Source organism: Pelodiscus sinensis, chromosome 1 (genome assembly GCF_049634645.1).
Source record: "Pelodiscus sinensis isolate JC-2024 chromosome 1, ASM4963464v1, whole genome shotgun sequence".
Classification (NCBI taxonomy): Eukaryota; Metazoa; Chordata; order Testudines; family Trionychidae; genus Pelodiscus; species Pelodiscus sinensis.
Genome location: NC_134711.1, coordinates 141,892,523 through 141,910,978, shown reverse-complemented (window position 1 = coordinate 141,910,978; position 18,456 = coordinate 141,892,523). Strand labels below are relative to the sequence as shown.

The window sequence follows — 18,456 nt, the reverse complement described above, 5'->3', positions numbered from 1 at the left end:
TTTCTAAGTCCCAATAGTTGTCAATAAGGGTCCAGGGATTATCAACACTTACATTTACATCAATCTTACTCATAAGTCTAATTACTTATCTAAAACTCTTAACAATACTACTTAACAAAACTTTTAACGAAGTTTAGATAGCAATACTCACACTTAAAAAAAACACAAAGTAAACAGCATAGTTGGTATACGTTACACTCTACAGGAACTCATTCGGTTCGGTGAGCGGGAGGTGGCCCTCGGGTGATCAGTCCTTGGGCCTGGCTCGTATTCTGCCATCCAATGTTTATTCGGGATTCCTCAATTTGATACAGGAGGGGAAGCTGTTTTATAGAGAAAGCTTTTGCGCGCTTTTTGTGATAGGCTAGCAGACACTGTCTGTCTTTCCTTTTCTGCCTTATCGGGCATGGCACAGTCAGCACAACCAGCACGAACTTTACATGAACTTTTGGGTCTGGTTTTGGTTCCTGTTCGTCGCTGATCTTTAAGTTACATAGTCTAAGGGTTTTCATTAAGGGGAAGTTGACCTTTTGCTTGGATGGCAATATGCACCAGAGGCCTGGCCAGCAAAGAGCCTGCTTCCACAACATCGTTGGTATCATAGAGACTTGGTGGGATAATACACATGATTGGAATACTGGTATAGAAGGTTATAGCTTACTCAGGAAGGATAGACAGGGTAAACGGAGGAGGTGTTACCTTATATATTAAAAATGTACATGTTTGGACTAAGGTGGAGATGGAAGTGGGAGACAGACTTGTCGAGAGTTTCTGGGTTAGCTTAAAAGGGGTAAAAAACAAGAGTGATGTCATGCTAGGGATCTACTACAGACCACCTACCTAGGCAGAAGAGGTGGATGAGGCTTTTTTTAAACAGCTAACAAAATCATCCAAAGCACAGAATTTGGTGGTGATGGGAGACTTGAATTATCCTGACATATGGTGGGATATTAACATAGCAGGGCACAGACTGTCCAATAAGTTATTGGATTGCATTGAAGACAATTTTTTATTTCAGAAGGTTGCAAAAGTTACTGGGGGGGGAGCTATTCTAGATTTGATTTTAACAAATAGGGAGGAACTGGTTAAGAATTTGAAAGTGGAAGGCAGCTTGGTCAAAGTGATCATGAAATCATAGAGTTCATGATGCTAAGAGGTTGTAGAAGGAAGAACAATGGGAAATAGAAACAGTGGATTTTGGGAACACAGATTTCAGTAAGCTCAGAGAGCTGATAGGTAAAGTCCCATGGAAAGCAAGACAAAGGAGGAAAAACAACTGAAGAGAGTTGACAGTTTTTCAAAGGAACATTATTAAGGGCCCAAAAGCAAGCTATTCTGCAGCTTAGGAAAGATAAAAGTATGGCAAAAGACCACCATGGCTTAACCAGGAGTCTTATATGATCTAAAAATGAAAAAGGAGTCCTTTAAAAAGTTGAAACTGGGACAGATTACCAAAGATGAATAAAAGCAAACAATATAGGTATGCAGAGACCAGATTAGAAAAGTAAAGGCACAAATCAAGCTCAAATTAGCTACAGACATAAAGGGAAACTAGAAGACTTTCTATAAATATATTAGAAGCAAGAGGAAGACCAAGAACAGGGTCCCTCCTCCATTGCTCAGTGAGGAGGGAGAAAGAGTAACAGGAAACTTGGAAATGGCAGAGATGCTTAATGACTTCTTTGTTTCAATCTTAACCGAGAAGTCTGATGATGAAGGAATGCCTAACATAGTGAATACTATTGGGAATGGGGTAGGTTTAGAAGATAAAATAAAAAAGAAGTTAAAAATCACGTAGAAAAGTTAGATGTCTGCACGTCACCAGGGCTTGATGAAATGCATCCTAGAATACTCAAGGAGCTAATAGAGGAGGTATCTGAGCCTTTAGCTATCTTTGAAAAATCATGGAAGATGGGAGAGATTCCAGAAGACTGGAAAAGGACAAATATCGTACCCATCTATAAAGAGGGAAATAAGAACAACTCAGGAAACTATAGACCAGTCAGTTTAACTTCTGTGCCAGGAAATCTAATGGAGCAAGTAATTAAGGAATTCCTCTACAAATACCATGAAGATAATAAGGTGCTAGGTAACAGCCAGCATGGATTTGTAAAGAACAAATCATGTCAGACCAATCGGATGGATTTCTTTGACAGGATAATGAGTCTGGTGGATAAGGAAGAAGTGGTGGATGTGGTATACCTAGACTTTAGTAAGGCATTTAATACAGTCTCACATGATCTTATCAATAAACTAAGCAAATACAACTTAGATGGGTTTACTATAAGGTGGGTGCATAACAGGCTGGATAACCATTGTCAGAGAGTGGTTATTAACCATTCTTATTTGAGCAGTGTCCCGTGGGTGATCCACTGTGGGGGTCGGGATTGTTCCAGTACCGCAGGGGTCTCTTTTGGACTAATTCTGTTTTATATCTTCATCAACAATTTAGATATTGTCAGAGAGAGTACGCTTATTAAGTTTGTAGATGATACAGAGCTTGGAGGGGTTCCAAATGCTTTGGAGGATAGGGTCATAATTCAAAATCATAGAATCATAGGACTGGAAGGGACCTCGAGAGGTCATTGAGTCCAGCCCCCCGCCCTCAAGGACAAACTAGAGAAATGGTCTGAGGTACATAGGATGAAGTGTAATAAGGACAAATACAAAGTACTCCACTTAGGAATGAAAAAGTGTTACATATACAGAATTGGAAGTGACAGTCTAGGAAGGAGTACTACTGAAAGGGATCCAGGGGTCATAGTGGACCACAAGCTAAATATGAGTCAACAGTGTGATGCTGTTGCAAAAAAAGCAAACATGATTCTGGGATGCATTAACAGGAGTGTTGTGAACAAGACCTGAGAAGTCATTCTTTCGCTCTACTCTGCACTGATTAGGCCTTAATTTAAGAATTGTGTCCAGTTCTGGGCGCCACATTTCAAGAAAGATGTGGAGAAATTAGAGAAGATCCAGAGAAGAGCAACAAGAATGATTAGAGGTCTTAACAACATGACCTATGAAAGAAGACTGAAAGAACTGGGCTTATTGAGTTTGGAAAGGCGAAGACTGAGGGGACATGATAGTGGTTTTTAGGTATCTAAAAGGGTGTCACAAGGAGGAGGGAGAAAAATTGTTCTCCTTGGCCTCTGAGGATAGGACAAAAAGCAATGGGCTTAAACTGCAGCAAGGGAGGTTTAGGTTGGACATTAGGAAAAAGTTCCTAACTGTCAGGGTGGTTAAACACTGGAATAAATTGCCTGGGGAGGTTGTGGAATCTCCATTACTGGAGATATTTAAGAGCAGGTTAGATAGACATCTATCAGGGATGATGTAGACAGTGCTCGGCCCTGCCATGAGAGCAGGGGACTGGACTTAATGACCTCTCAAGGTCCCTTCTAGTTCTAGTGTTCTATGATTCTATGATTTTTTTTTCATTTGTAATCTTCTAAAAATTTTTGAATGGAGCTGCTGACAGTTTTGGAAATATTAGATGTAGTCTGTAGACCATAGGTTGAAAACCATTGTTCTAACTAACTACATTTCTATGTTAGCCACCCAAATGTCCTCCTTAGGCAGTGCTAGTTCTCATTTTGCTTTGCAGGTGAACAATTACCCCAAATTCCTTGGAAGTGTTCCCCTGTGATAATAAGCTCTTGTCACTGGCTATTCACAGAAATACCAGGTTGCTATCTCCAAAGGACTGTGTACAGGCTGTCTTGATTGAGTCAACTGAAGATCGCATCATATACAGGCAGTCCCCGAGTTACGCGGATCCGACTTATGTCGGATCCGCAGTTACGAACGGGGCTTTTCTCGCCCCAGAGGACGGGAGCGGCGGGACGCCCAGATGTGCCGCGGTCCGCCGCCCCCGTCCTCTGGGGCGAGAAAAGCTGCTCCCCGTCTCCCTGTTCTGCAGGGAGACGGGGAGCAAAGCCTTGGAGCACGCCCACAGTGGGACAGCCCGGGCGCGCTTGAGCTGTCCCCCTGCGGGCGTGCTCCGCGGCTTTGCTCCCCGTCTCCCGACCAGCAGACCAGGGAGATGGGGAGCAAAGCCTCGGAGCACGCCAGCAGTGGGGCAGCTGTGGCGCGCCTGGACTGTCCCGCTGCCCGCATGCTCTGCGGCTTTGCTCCGCGTCTCCCAGGTAAGCAGACCAGGGAGACGGAGAAAAGCCGTGGAGGACTTGGGCGGTCCCGCCACCCCCGTCTCCCTGGTCTGCTGGGGGGGAGCAACTAGTGCCCCCCCCCCAGCAGACCAGGCTTCTCTTGCCTACCCCTGGGGTAGAGCAGCTGGGGGCTGCCGGGTTGGTCCCGCAGCGCTGCTCTGGACCAACCCAGCAGCACCCCAGCTACTCTGCCCCAGGCGTCCTGATTCAGCCGCTGCTGGTCAGTTTCAGCAGTGGCTGAATCAGGACGCCTGGGGCAGAGCATCCTAGGACGCCTGGGGCAGAGCAGCTGGCATGTAAGATCGCCTCTAGTGGTGCATAAGAGAAAACTGTCCCCCCACTTGTTAGGTCCTGTTATGCAACTCTCACATGAAGAGTTCTGCAGCTGTACCAGTAGCACCATTTTTTTTCTTGGAGGAAAAGTGTAATTTAAAATGTCTTTTAAATGTAATTTTAATTATCAGGAATATTTGTGTTGTGGGTTTTTTAAAAATCCTGAAGTGGCTCTTTTTTTTTTTTTTTTTTTTTTGCAAGGATATTTTTCTTCCAAGTCCTATGGCATTTTATTTGATTTTATCTTTTCAATTGTTTTTTTTCCCCTAAGTTTCTGTTATAATTTCACCCTGATCATTTGAAACCTGATATTTCCAGTAAGGAAAAAAACAAAAAAAAACTATGTGAAGCAGCAGCAGCTTTTATACTTAGCCTAGAATGCACATGAGAGAGAATGAATAGTTGTTTATTTTGACTTTGGATAGATCATATCTGTTCAGAATGTGGAATCAATTTAAAGATGTTACCACTAGCTGAGAAATTTTTAAAAGAATCAGTGCAATTTGATTATCCAGTTATTATCCAGTAAGAGACCCAGTCCCACCCTAGGACCTTAATTGAGAGTATCAAGTCTTATGGGATCACCCTTCAACTAGAGATGTAAAATCCTGGTTAAATAGTTCACTGGCCGTAAGGGAGTGCGACAGGGGAGAGGGGGCAGTGGAGCCAAGTGGTGGGCAGAGCTGTGAGGAGGAAGAGGTGGAGAAGGAAGCAGGGCTTTGGGAGTGTGCACACAGATGAGGCCACAGATGCGGAGCAGGGAACAAGGCTACGGTCTAGAGACCAGTGGCCCCCCCCCTTCTAGAGAGCTTCTAGCACTCCTATGAGAAGCTGCTTCAGCAAAAAACTGACACACTGCCTGTGGTGGCAACCATTTTTCATTTGTGGACCCCTAAAATTTTTCAAATGGAGGGTGCCAGACCCCTTTGGAAATCTTAGAGCAAACGTCTCAAACTACCAAACTGAGGAACACCTGTGGCCCAAGCACTTTCCCAATCTGGCCCTTGAAATATTTGGAAAAGTTACTGAATCAGGCCTCCATGACTGCTAGCACTGGTAGTGGGGTGCAGGGACTCACCCTCGCACACGGTTCCCAGCAGTACCCAGTCCCCCAGCACTCACATAATCCTGGCTGCAGAGGGTGCCGCTTGGTCTAAGAAGCTTCGTTGGCTGCCTCTGCTGTGATCCAACTGTGCAGGCCAGGGAGCTGCCTGAGCTGACATGCTTCTGCAGGCAGAGAGGTGGAACCAGTGGGTTTTGCTTTTGGTTACCCCAGGCAGGGGCGGGGAATATCAGTGAGAGGGCTCAAATGTTAGTGGGTGAGGAGAGGCATCCCAATGCAAGGACATGGGGGTGTCAGGGTGAGGACTCAGTTTCATGTCTTTTGTAAGATCCTGGACACAGGAAGACACTATCATTTTGTATGTACTGTATTGCCAACCCCAAGCATTCAAAACTCATGGATCAGGGCCCCATCCCACCTCTGAAAAAGAGAGTGGCTTCTTGAAATTATAGATAAAAATACACTTTGAGATTTTTTATTTGGCATCTGGTGTTTGAGTTCTTTGGCAGAACTGAGGGAACGTTTTTTTAGCTTTTCTCCACAAACCATGAGACCTACAGTCTTAAAAAAAAAAAAAGAGAGAGAGAGAGGCTGGGGTTCTCTTCTCATACCAAGCACCAGCAAACAATCTACTAAATCAGAGTGATCACAGTTGATAGCAGTGCATGAGGCATCATGTAGTGAAGTTACCAGATCTGGTTTAATTCTGATAACATGCTGGGGCTTTCCAGAAAAATAAAATCCCCAATTATCAGGAAGCTTGTGATCAAATCAGAAGAGTTGACATCCCTGATATCTAGTCAATTTCACAAACCACCCCCGGGCTACAGGGGGCAGTGGCATGGAACTAATAATAGGAGGAATCCCATCTAGCCCCACTTCACTGCCGGTGGTGGCGACGAGAGACCCTAGGGTTTTATATTGCCCAGGTTTGCCAGGAGGCTTGGAGGAGTGTCCTTATACACCATAGAGTGTCTTATGTTCCCCTAAAAGGCACATGTTTTGGAAAAGTGGATAAGGAGAAGATGGTGCCATGGACCTATCTTCCCTTCTAAACCCACCTGCATAGCAAAGCCAACATTTCAAGGCGAGAGCTTATGAGATGGAGCTGAACTTTTACTTGACTTTAAGGCAGAAGGGATCATCATCTAGTTTAGGCGTTCTCAAACTTTATTGCATCATGACCCCCTTCTGACAACAAAGTTACTGCATGACCCTGGGGTGGGAGATAGAGCCCAAACTCCATTGCCTCTGGTGAAAGGAAGGAGGGCTTGAACCGGTGGAAGAAAACATTGTCCTCACTCTGAGTTTGTAAGCAACAAGTAGCCAGAGGCAGTTTTATTACGAGCTGCAGCAAGGGAAAAACTGGTTCGGACAGGGGGGAAGCCCCCTCCCCGAGGCAGATCTTCGAATACAAGCAATTATGAAGCAGTTTATATACTGTCTTTTAGATATAATAACAATAACAGTTAGTCTCCTTCCCATTACAAACACCAATAGCTAACAGTTATTTAGTTCCACCCAGATGCTCCTTATCTCAAGGTCTCTGCCAGAGTCAGCATTCTATCCTTATCTCCGTCAAGCCCCACTGTCTTGGTTGGGGAAGATGGGGCCAGAGTCCAAGCTCTGCCACTCCAGGTGAAGATGCAGCTCTGGCTTCAGCTTTAGGCCTTGGTCCCAGCAAATCTAACCTCACCCTCCCACTCCTGTAATAGAACTATAACCTGTGGCTAAGTTACTGTCATCCTCAAATCATGATTTAAAGACCAAGTTACAGAGAATCCAACATTTACTCTAGTTTAATCCTGCAAGAGTAATCATAAGTCCCTGAGCTTTCATTTGGTTAGTCCAAACAAGGCAAGCTCTTTAAGTCTCCTTGGCTCATGCTAGTAGCCCTTCTATGCACATCTTCCAGTTTGAATTTATCTTTCTTAAACAAAAGAAACCAGAACTGTACATGGAATTGCAGATGAGGTCTCACCAGAGCTTTGTATAACGGTGCTAATTCTTACTTGTCTCTACTGGAAACACCTCACCTGATGCATCCTAAAACTGTATTAGCTTTTGTTATGGTGCCATCATGTAATCATCTTGTGATCAGTCAATATGGACAGGTCTGTTTTTCTCCTCAGTCACTTCCAATGAGAAATCCCCAGCCCATTGCAAAAATTCTTGTTAGTTCCTAAGTGCATGACCTTGAAATGTATACTGTTAAATTTCCCTCCATTTCTATTACTCCAGTTTCACAGTCATCCAGATCTTCTTGTATGATATTTCAGTCCTCCTCTGTACTGGCAATACCTCCTAACTTTGTGTTATGTATTAATTTTTTTAGCACACTTCCTCCTTTTGTGCCTAGGTCATTCCAAGACCAATTCCTGAGGAACTCCACTAGCATCCCCACCCCTGCACCCTTATAGTTCATGTGTCAGTAAGACTCACAGTAATCTTCTCTTTAACCAGTTCCTTACCCACTTTTCAATTCTCATATTAATCCCCGTCTTCTATAGTTTAAGTAATAATTTCTCATGTGAAAGAGTATCAGATGCCCTACTGAAATCCAGGGAGATTAAGTCCATTACTTTACTATAACTGAGCGAGATGATTGCATTCCAGATAGCAACAGCTGGGTCAGCTTCTCAGCTTACTCTTATGCATTGACTATGAGATGTGCACGTATTTCAGATCTGGCAGAGTTAACAACAACTTCAACAAAACAAACTGGACTCTTAATATTAATATTAAAACATTGCTATGGATCATGAGTTCATCTGCCTACAGATAAACCACTCTGCTAATTTGGAGTCTTTTTAACTTTCATAGCTAGTGGATGCCCATACTATCCACATCCATTTATACCTGGCAGAAATTTGCCTCCCATCCTGTAGAACGCAGACTGGGCTACAATAATTTTTGCATTTATGATATGTTAAATATGAATTGGGCCAGAGAGAGAGAGTGAAAATGACACTATACCCTGGAGATTAGATCCCTCATCTAAGAAGTGGCAGACCAAAGATCCAGTTTCCCTAATCCAATGACTCCTTAATAGAAAATCATGCTATAGCTTCCATTGGAGACATTGAGGGCATTAGAATATCCCATAGCACAGTAGCTAAGGCACTCACCTTATCAGGCAGAGGGAGGACTTCAGTCAGGGAGTCTCCTGCATCCCATGTGAGTATGTTATCCTCTATGCTACAGATTTTGAGAGAGGCACTCCTCTTGACTGTTTTGTATGGAACTAGATGGCTTCTGTGCACGTCTGCCAGCTTGGGCCTCATAGGTGAGATAGGCAGAGGCGCACCTATCTTTACACAATTGGTGGATAACCTGGGGGTTTGGTCATCTGAGTGCCTAGAGCAAGGTAGCAGTACATATGCCCAGAGATAGACACATAGATGCAGAAGGAACTTTTACTTCAAAAGTTTAGGCAATGTACAGGCTCTATTTAGGGTATAGAGTGTCTTGATAATTTTTAGAAAAATCTTCCTAAAAATAGTCTAAATAATTACATCTAGTAACTTTGCTTACAAACCTTTGCTTATACAGATTGTGTTGCTTAACTCTCAGAGATCATTGTAACAATTTACAAGATGGCCTCCATTGTGGTGAGATGTAACTGATGACCTCAGTTGAGATACTTTTGACATACAATTATATAAATTAGAGAAGAATGAAGACCCTATGCACCTGAGGACAAGGCAAAAAGAACATGTTACCATTGTTTCTGAAAACCATCTCTATACAGGAAAAAATATCTGATAGCAATCCTGAAAAAAAAGCCCCAAGTCCTTAAAATAATTTCTGAAAGCAAAATAGATAATTGGATTTTGAAGAAGAGCCTTTCTCATTGCATTACAAAGATAGCAATATGACAACCAAAGTAGGCAAAGAGAAAATAGATACAGTCCTCTCTACAGCCAACGCAAGCAGATACCAATGCATTATTACCTGAAATAAAAGATCTGCAAACTGATATTCATACTATATTAACCGAAGAAGAGATTGCTGCTATATGGGGAAGAGTTGCTTGTTATGGAAAAATGGCTTGGTAAGTACTTAGTTACATATTTTCCAGCCTAAAATAATAAACAAAATGGAACAAAATGAATGAGGTCTGACAAATAAAATGGATAGTGATAACAGAGAAAGGCTAATACCTTGTCTACTCGGGGGCATCCAGTAAAATTAATCTGAATTAACTAAAAGTGTGATTTTTGCAGTGGATTAGTTAAACTACAGTAAACCCTTGTGTAGATGCTATTGTTCAGAATTAAAGTGACCTTAATTCAATTTAAATTAAAATCACTTTGGAAGTGAATTAAAACAAAACAAACTAAGGGCACTTTAATTCTGAATAAGGGTGTTCACTCACAGAGTAGACATAATATAGTATAAAAGTTTCTTTCATGTAACAATTTAGATCCATTTATATGTATGAAGAATGTATGCTTTATTATGCAAAAATAGTTTTTAAATCGGGGGTGGGAAACGTACGGTCTGGGGGCCAGATGAAGACCCCGATTTGCTTAGATCTAGCCCCTGAGGCTCAGGGCCTCCCCCAACATTCAGGAGCCTCTTCTGGCACTCCCTAGGGTTGCCAGGTGTCCGATATTAACCCGGACAGTCCGGTATTTTTGTCTCCTGTCCAGTAAAAAAAATTAAGAAAATACCGGACATCTAAAATGTCTGGTACCTTCTGATTTCTTTCCCAGCCGGGAGGCGAAAATCCTGGGTGCTTTCCTGGTTTCTCGGGGGAGCTGGCTGGCCCAGAGCCAGAAGACAAGATGTCAGACAGCCTCTGGCAGCTTGTTAGGGCCAAAAAGCCTCAAAAACATTTATTAAAGGGGCCATGCTGGTTGGTTGGTTTGTTTGTTTATTTATTTATTTATTGCTGAATAACTCTCAGGGTCCTTTTTTGTCTCTTCCCCCCCCCCCCCCCAACAGCTTTGGTCTCCCTCTTTTTTTCCCCAGTGTTTGGTTTTTTTGGGGGGAAGAGGGGAGTGTTCGGTATTTTTGGTTAAACCATCTGGCAATCCTGGCCCCTCCCCCTGGAACTCCACTGTGAGGCTGGAGCACACAAAATGTACTAGGCTGTGGCCCCCAGGTTCTGATGTGCAAGGGGAATATGGGGAGTGTCTTTTTCCTTCTCAGTTGGGGGCCACATCAATGATTTTTTTTTTATTTTGCTTCTCAAAAAAAGCTCCTGGACTGATTTTTTTTTTCTGTGGGTCAGTGCCCCCTGACTTAAAAAAGGTTCTACTCCCCTGTTTTAAATGATGTTACATACATTTACCTAAATCATTCTTGGACTTCAAACTTACCATGTGTTTTTTAGAAAAGATAACTGGAATTTACAGTACAATATATGATTCTACATAATGGGTAAGGTCTTTTGTTGTTGTGTGCAAATATCCTTCTCCAGGGGGATTTTCCAAACAGATTTGGATTGCCTTGTCTCAACCACACCTAACATCTAACATAAATATTCTCCTTTTTTAGTGAAAGAGTTCATGTTTTGAATTGATTTTGTTTTGCAGATCCACAAAGACTCACCCTGGCCCAGTTGTACATCTAAGTGATAGCCCAAGAGATGAGGGAAAAGTGAGTACAGTAAATCATGATGTAAAATATTTTAACATTTGATAGCTCTTTCTAACCATAGCAATTTTTCCTTTTCACTCATTCACTTCTTAATTTTCATTGTAAGATACTGAGGTTATACTAAAATATTGCCTTGAAAAACGTTTGGAAAATATTGTAATTTCCTTCCTCCTTTTCTCTCTCTCTGTCATCCCACAGGAAAAAAATGTTATACAGGCAGTCCCCGACTTACGCGGATCCGACTTATGTCAGATCCGCACTTACAAACGGGGCTTTCTCGCCCTGGAGCTCGCAGGCAGCGGTCCCGCCACCTCGACCTCCGGGGCGAGAAAAGCTGCTCTCGGTGCCCCTGGTCTGCTGGGGACTGTCTCCAGCAGACCAGGGGCACCGGGAGCAAAGCCGCAGCCGCGGCGGGTTCCCACGCTTCTGAGGCTTTGCCAGAGCAAAGCCTCAGAGGCGTAGCACCCCGCTGCCGCTGCGGCTTTGCTCCCCATGTCCCTGGTCTGCTGGGGGGGGGGGGGGGCGCAGCTAGTGTGCTCCCCCCCCCCCCCCAGCAGACCAGGCTTTTGTTGTGGACCCTGGGGCAGAGCAGCTGAGGCGCTGCCGGTTGGTCCTGCAGCGCCGCTCTGGGCACTACTGGACCAACCCGGCAGCACCCCAGCTGCTCTGCCCCAGGTCCTGATTCAGCCGCTGCTGGTCAGTTTCAGCAGCGGCTGAATCAGGACGCCTGGGGCAGAGCAGCTGGGGTGCTGCTGGGTTGGTCCAGTAGCGCCGAGGAGCGGCGCTACTGGTACAACCCAGCAGCCACCCCATCTGCTCTGCCTCAGGCGTCCCCAAGTCAGCCGCTGCTGAAACTGACCAGCACTGACTACAGGAAGCCCGAGGCAGAGTTGCTCTGCCCTGGACTTCCTGGAATCAGCCGCTGATCAGTTTCAGCAGCAGCTGACTTGGGGACGCTTGGGGTTCTTAAGTTGAATCTGTATGTAAGTCAGAACTGGCGGTCAGTTTCAGCAGCGGCTGAATCTGGACGCCAGTTCCGACTTACATACAGATTCAACTTAAGAACAAACCTACAGTCCCTATCTTGTACGTAACCCGGGGACTGCCTGTAAAGTGACATCATCATGTCACTCTGTGTCCTGTCTGGCTCCGCCCTCCGCCCTTTCCCCAGTGCTTGGGAGCAAGGGCTACTGCACTGCGGCCTCGTCCTTCCTCCCCACCGAGGCTGGGGGGAGAGCACGGAGCCTGGAGAGACCGTGGCCTGCTCCCCTGCCACCCCGGCATACGGGGGAGAGCATGGGGCCTGGTGAGGCCTTAGTCCTGCTTGCCCCCAGTGTCCCAGGAGAGAGAGCTGGGGATAGCGAGGCCTCAGGCTGCCCCCCCCTCCACCTCCCACCAGCAGCTAGAGGAAAAGAGCCAGGGCTGGCACAGTTTTGGCCCTCCTCAGCTGTTGGGGGTGTGGGAGAGCCGGGGCTGGAGTGGCTGGGGGGGGAGGGAGAAAGGATGGAGTTGGGGCTGGCACGTCCTCAGCCCCGCCCAGCAGCTGGAGGCAGTGGGGTAGAGCTGGAGTTAGTTCAGCCTCAGCCCTGCCTGACAATTAGGGGTGGGGGGAGCTGGGACTGGCGAGGCCGGGGGAAGTGGGTAGAGAGAGGATAGAGACAGTGCTGGCACGGCCTCAGTCCTCCTGGGCTGTTGGCGGATGGGGGAGATCCGGGCTACTGGGCTTGGTGGGAGGGGCAGGCCAGGGTTGCCATGCCTCAGCCTAGTACTCCCCAGCGGCCAGAGGGAGTGCCAGGGCTGCCTACCCCCAGAGAGAGGAGGGTTGCTGAGCGTAGTGAGCTGGGGGTTCAGCCCCCAGTGTATTGAGAAGAATGTTATGGTATAAACAATATGCCGTATTTTGAAGTTCTCATTCAAGCAAAGCTACTCTTGACTCAAAGGTAGTTTTTTCCTCAGTAAAAAGGAGTATAAACTGTTTAAGGACTTTAGAACTTGGCCAATTATGTATTACATGGGCACATTTATTAATTCTTTTCCATGACGAGAACATTTATTGCAATATTTCATAATTGGAGCTTGCTGCTATTTGTGAACAGAGACGAAGACAGCAAAGAGCTATCAACCATGGAAGACAAGTATCCCACAAGCTCAGCTCCTGACTCTAATTCCTCAGACAGGCAGGCAGGTAGTTTTAAAGATCATGCTACTGTGGTCAATTTTTCCCTCTCTACCACTACCTTTCTGCAGCTCTGATGTCTTGGCATCATGCTCTAGGGCCCTCCTTCATCCCATTAGAAGCTTTTGGTTCTAAATTTGTCCTAACTGGCTCCTTTTGCTCCATTCATTCTCCTGGCCTTCATGCTTAGGTGCAGGGGTTTACACTCCATTAAAAAAAAATTCCAAAAGAAAAATTTCCCCAGTCTGGACCTTTGAATCTTTGTTTTCTTCCTCTTAGCTGGATAATACTTAAGATCAAAGACACAGGGAGGGATAAACATACTTTAATATAAACTTCCCTTTTTTGCCCCTAAAATTTGTCCCATGGAGTGAATTTTCTAAACCAGAATCCATTAAATCTGGCTAGGACACTCATCTTTTTTTTAAAGAAGAATTTGAGGCCACTAGTCTGTTAAAATAGCTTGTTGTCGACCTCCAGGCTTAGTCAGCCAAACCATTGAGAAATTTCCTCCCCAGAGACCTCCAGAAGAAGTTGGTGATTCCTTCTGATGAGATAGTAAGACATTAACCTCAATAAGTAGAAGTTTCTGAGCAATCAGGATAAGGCTTAATAGATATGTCCTAAAATGTTATTAAAACTAAGATATTTTTTTTAATTGTGCCTGAACTTAGGCTTCTACCAGCAAGTCTGTGTTCAACTACTTCAGTAAATGGCATTATTTTGTAAGTGTTGAGTACCCAAACCTGCTGTGCTGGAACAACATAAAATAATAGCATTGGACCAGGATATAGTTGATTGTGGGTTTTGGGTTTTCTGGAACTCTGAGAAAAGCAGTTTAAAGCAGAAGTCTGCTAATATAAGGATGGAGTAATGCAGATCCACTGGAGGAGTGAGCTCTCACCAGGATTATACCTCAGATCCCAACCAAAACTTTGAAAGATTCTCCAGACTCAGACTATAGCTTCCTGGGCCAGAGAACAGAGAGGGATACGTCTCTGTTTTCTCCCAATCTGGTTAACCATATCAGGGACAGATGGGCACAGGAGTTACTCTGTTGAAGTCACTCCATAGTTACAGTTCATCCAAATCAAATATAAGAAAGTTTGATCTTACAGTTAAGGTCCCTTGACTATAAATCAGGAGGTCCGAGTTCAATCCTGCAGTCTCACAGGCTTTCTATATGACCCTTGGGCACAACATTTAACCTTTCTGTGTCTTAGTTCCCCATTTGTAAAATGGGAATGATCATACTTCCTTTTCTCTTGCCCTTCATACTTTCTTTTCTCCTGCCCTTTGTCTTGTCTATTTAGATTAAAAGCTCTTCACATCAGGAATTTTTTATTTTTTAGTATGTGTATATATAACACCTAACACAATGGTGCCCTAATATTATCTAGGGCTTGAAAAAGCTAGTATTATAATACAATAATAATAACTGTTAAAATAATAAAATAACAGGAAACTCCATCAGCCCCTCATAAGAACATCAAATTGATCATGTTGTCCAGCAGATAGGAATCAGAAACTTTCATGGAGATTCATATGAGTGTGTACTCGTGGCACAATAATAACTAAGGAGTTTGATCTGCACAAACCATTCAAATCATTAAGCAAGAGCACCAGGAAATTCTGGAATCCACATTAGCATCTCTTTCCACCTGGCACTGCCTTAAACTGATAGAACTTGTGAATGTTTTTATTCTCCACATCCCTTTTTATCGCTGCCTCCATTGTTTTGGGTGTTAATTTAATTTGTGTTACCAAAATGAATAGTACTAGGACAAAATTGTTCCAATTGATCTCTAACCTGCTTTCTAAATGTTTATGGAAATCCTGGTGCTCACTGAATCTCCTTTCTCATATTTGGACATCTTGAGTTTGAGTCCAGGAAGCTGCCAAGATGGTCATTATGAAGTTCCAAAACCATGAGTCTGATCAATTTGAGTGAGAAGAGACTGCACCCCATCCAGTGGTCAAGCCAAGAAGAAACTCAGAGCATAATAAATCTGCTTAAGTTGAGAACAATCAGATTAGCCCTGGTGAAATATCAACCTTTATTTCCAGGCCATTAATACTAGTCACATCAAATATAATAGTTTACCTGAACAGATGTTCAAAGTTCAAAGAAGTGGTTTTCCCCCAATGGGCTTGGTATGATATTCTTCCTGTTATGGAAATGCACATATGAGGGTTCTCTGATGCTAGCATGGACAAAGCATACATCATCAATATACCAGGAGGAATACAGTTTCTCTAAGGAGATCTTTTAACCTTGTAGTGGACAGAACTATCAGCTGGAACATGACATCCCTAAACTAGACAGAACTCAAAAAGGCAAAATTGCTTCAGCTAAAGGAATTCAAAGGTGAAATAGGGCCACCTACTCAATGTCTTCCTTCCTCTTCACTATCTTGAGGAAATCTGTGCAAAACATTGGTGAGAAGAAACATCAGTAATCCTATGTTACAAACAGGACTTAACAGTCTGACCTAGTGGTCAGGACACAGGTTGGGTCAGATACCAAGAGATTAGAGTCTGAGATATGCCAGAGAGCAAACTGTGAGTACGATGTCAGGAGGTAGGCAGTCTCAGATGACTAGGAGACCAGTCAGGCAATACAAAGGAAGAAGTGCTAAATGGGAGAAACGCTGTTGAATGGACAACTTCCTATTCTGAAGCTTTTTTTAAATAGAAGCAGGGACCAGTCAGGATGCCAGAGTTCTGGAGTCCTTTGTTGGGCTTGAGCTTCTGGTTCTGGATCACATCATGGCAGGTATGAATTACCTGGTTCTAAGAGCTCTGTGATACAAAGCTTGATTTGGGAAGAAATTAAAGTCCAGGAACTCCCTGGTAGCATTCTACTTCAGTTCTTCTTTCAGTGCTTGCTCATGTCCATTCTGGATTGGGTGTGCTCTCACTGCTTGCACTGTTGCCAGACATTTTTTCCTCAGAACTATAGCCTGAGGATTTCTCACATTGTCCTTAGACTCTAGGAGGAAGTGAAGATAATATCCCATTAACTGAATCTGAGGAAAAAATAAATATGTCCTTATCCTCAGAAAAAAGTTGAGCATTAAAATCTCTGAAAAGAGCAAATATTTCCCTAAACTGGTAATAAAAGATTCAAGTTCTGCATATAAAGACTCATAGAAAGGGAAACCCTAAGAGGGCAATTTGAACATTCATGGTAATAAAGTAGATTTATCTGGGAAAATAATGCTATTAGCCTACAAATAGGATCATGAGGTATTAATGTTGAAAATATGACAATTATAACAAGTAAGAGGAGAATCGTTCTCTTTGTATGTCCAAAACCCCTTTTTAAAAAGGATTGAAAGGTCTATATATATAAGGACACATCCTTTTAAAGTCAGGTTTCTTGGAGGAAAACTAAATCAAACAGATATAATATTCCTAAAATCCAAATCCTAGAATTTATTTTTAAGGCTAGCAGTATTGCATAAAATACTATCAGGCCCATCTAGTCAATCCCACTTCCCTTTCTAGGGCCTCAGTGAAAAAATTGCCGTGAAAAACTGCACCATTAGCTATGGGCAAGTCTGTACTGCGGGTTGTTTTTGGGATATCGGAGGTATCCCAGAAAAATTCCGCTGTGTTGGGGGGAAACATTTGCTCTTCCACTTTTTTGGTGGAAGAGCAAACGCGCTCTTTTGGGGAGCTCTGTATACCTTGTTCTACGAGGAATAAGGGCTCCTCCGAAAGAGGAGGCTTTTTTGCCATTTGGCCCCGCTCTTCTGGAAAAGCGTTTGGAAAAAACTACAGTGTAGACCTAGCCTATGTGATTACATCTAATTCTTCACAGATTGTGATCTTCAACCACCTGGATGGCTCATAGATCCTGAGATCAGCCTGTTTGATAAGAAAATAGGATATAACCCAATTGGTTTTGCATGGGTGACCTAATCATTTCTTTTGTTATTAAAAGGAACAAATTATTTCTAGACTGCATCCTTTTGATCTTTTCTATCCGATGTCATCACTTGCTAAAAGCAGCTCTCAAAATTGTGACTTTCTTAACTGCCCACAAATCTTTAAACTCTACCTATTCTCTTGCTCGAGGACCAAAATTAGAGACTTTTGTTACCTTTAAAATTTGGCTTCTGGGTGGCAAATACAACACTGTTTGTTCCAGTAACACATACGGATGATATTGGAAACAGACCTGTGAGTGACTCAGCTTTTTCCCTAGATGCATTTTTAAAAACCAGAGCCAGAAACCAAAAGTGCATAGACTTTCTTTGTCTTAAATCAGAGGTACTTGAAATTAGACCAGGTTGAAAGGATGAAGCAATGTTTGGAAACTCATGTGGCTGTTTTACTAACTTCAGAGGTTCATAAGGAATAAAATTGCCATCTCATTTGGAGATGTACTAGGCTCAATATTGATGGACATAGGTCTATCACATCATCTAGGTTTTTCCTGGACAGAGTTGGTGTCAAATATCCTGTTTCTGTTAGCAGATATTAATGAGAGCATGTTGAGGAAATACTTCTTAGAATTGTTGGATTCTTGTCCAACCTGCCATAATCACCACATCCTCAACATAAGTTAGAAATCAAATAAAGATTCTTTTATTTCTGAAATATCTGTAAACAGCATATCTCCTAACTTCCCTATAGACAGACAGTGCTCACAGTCGAGAAAAGGCTCTGTTGAGCTCCTTGTGAAGAACTGGTATTTTCTCCATGTAGAGACCTTGGGAATGAACATTGGTAAAGAATATATGTGACAGGAAGATCTAAGTTTCTATTAGACTCTTTATAATGGGAGGGTTATCCAGTCTGTGACTCTCAGGAGGTGTTATCTGCTAAAAATTACGAATTGGATAATCAGCCAAAGAACTCAAGGTATAGGCAGGACAAGTACTTGATGATAAATTAACACTGATAAATCAGAGGTTTGTCAAGTAAAGTGACCTCTTTAACCTCCTTAAATTCCTTTCTTGAAAATATTAAAATGGAAGTTGGTCTACACTATAGGATAGTGTCAAGATTTTAATAAGAGGTAATATCTGGGCCCCTGCAGGACTCCCTCTCACCATGGATACAAGAGATTATGAAGTCTGTAATTTTGGTTTGGCCAAAGG

The 18,456-nt window shown here is 43.3% G+C and overlaps 1 protein-coding gene across 6 annotated transcripts in view; it reads left to right on the top strand.

Moving 5' to 3' along the window:
- STXBP5L (syntaxin binding protein 5L) overlaps positions 1-18,456 on the top strand; it is a 456,584-nt gene that overhangs the window by 275,637 nt on the left and 162,491 nt on the right. For all 6 annotated transcript variants that reach the window (XM_075905178.1, XM_075905171.1, XM_075905165.1 and 3 more), the window contains one exon: positions 11,106-11,169. In XM_075905178.1, the coding sequence (XP_075761293.1) occupies positions 11,106-11,169 (64 nt within the window). The remainder of the gene's footprint in view (positions 1-11,105; positions 11,170-18,456) is intronic.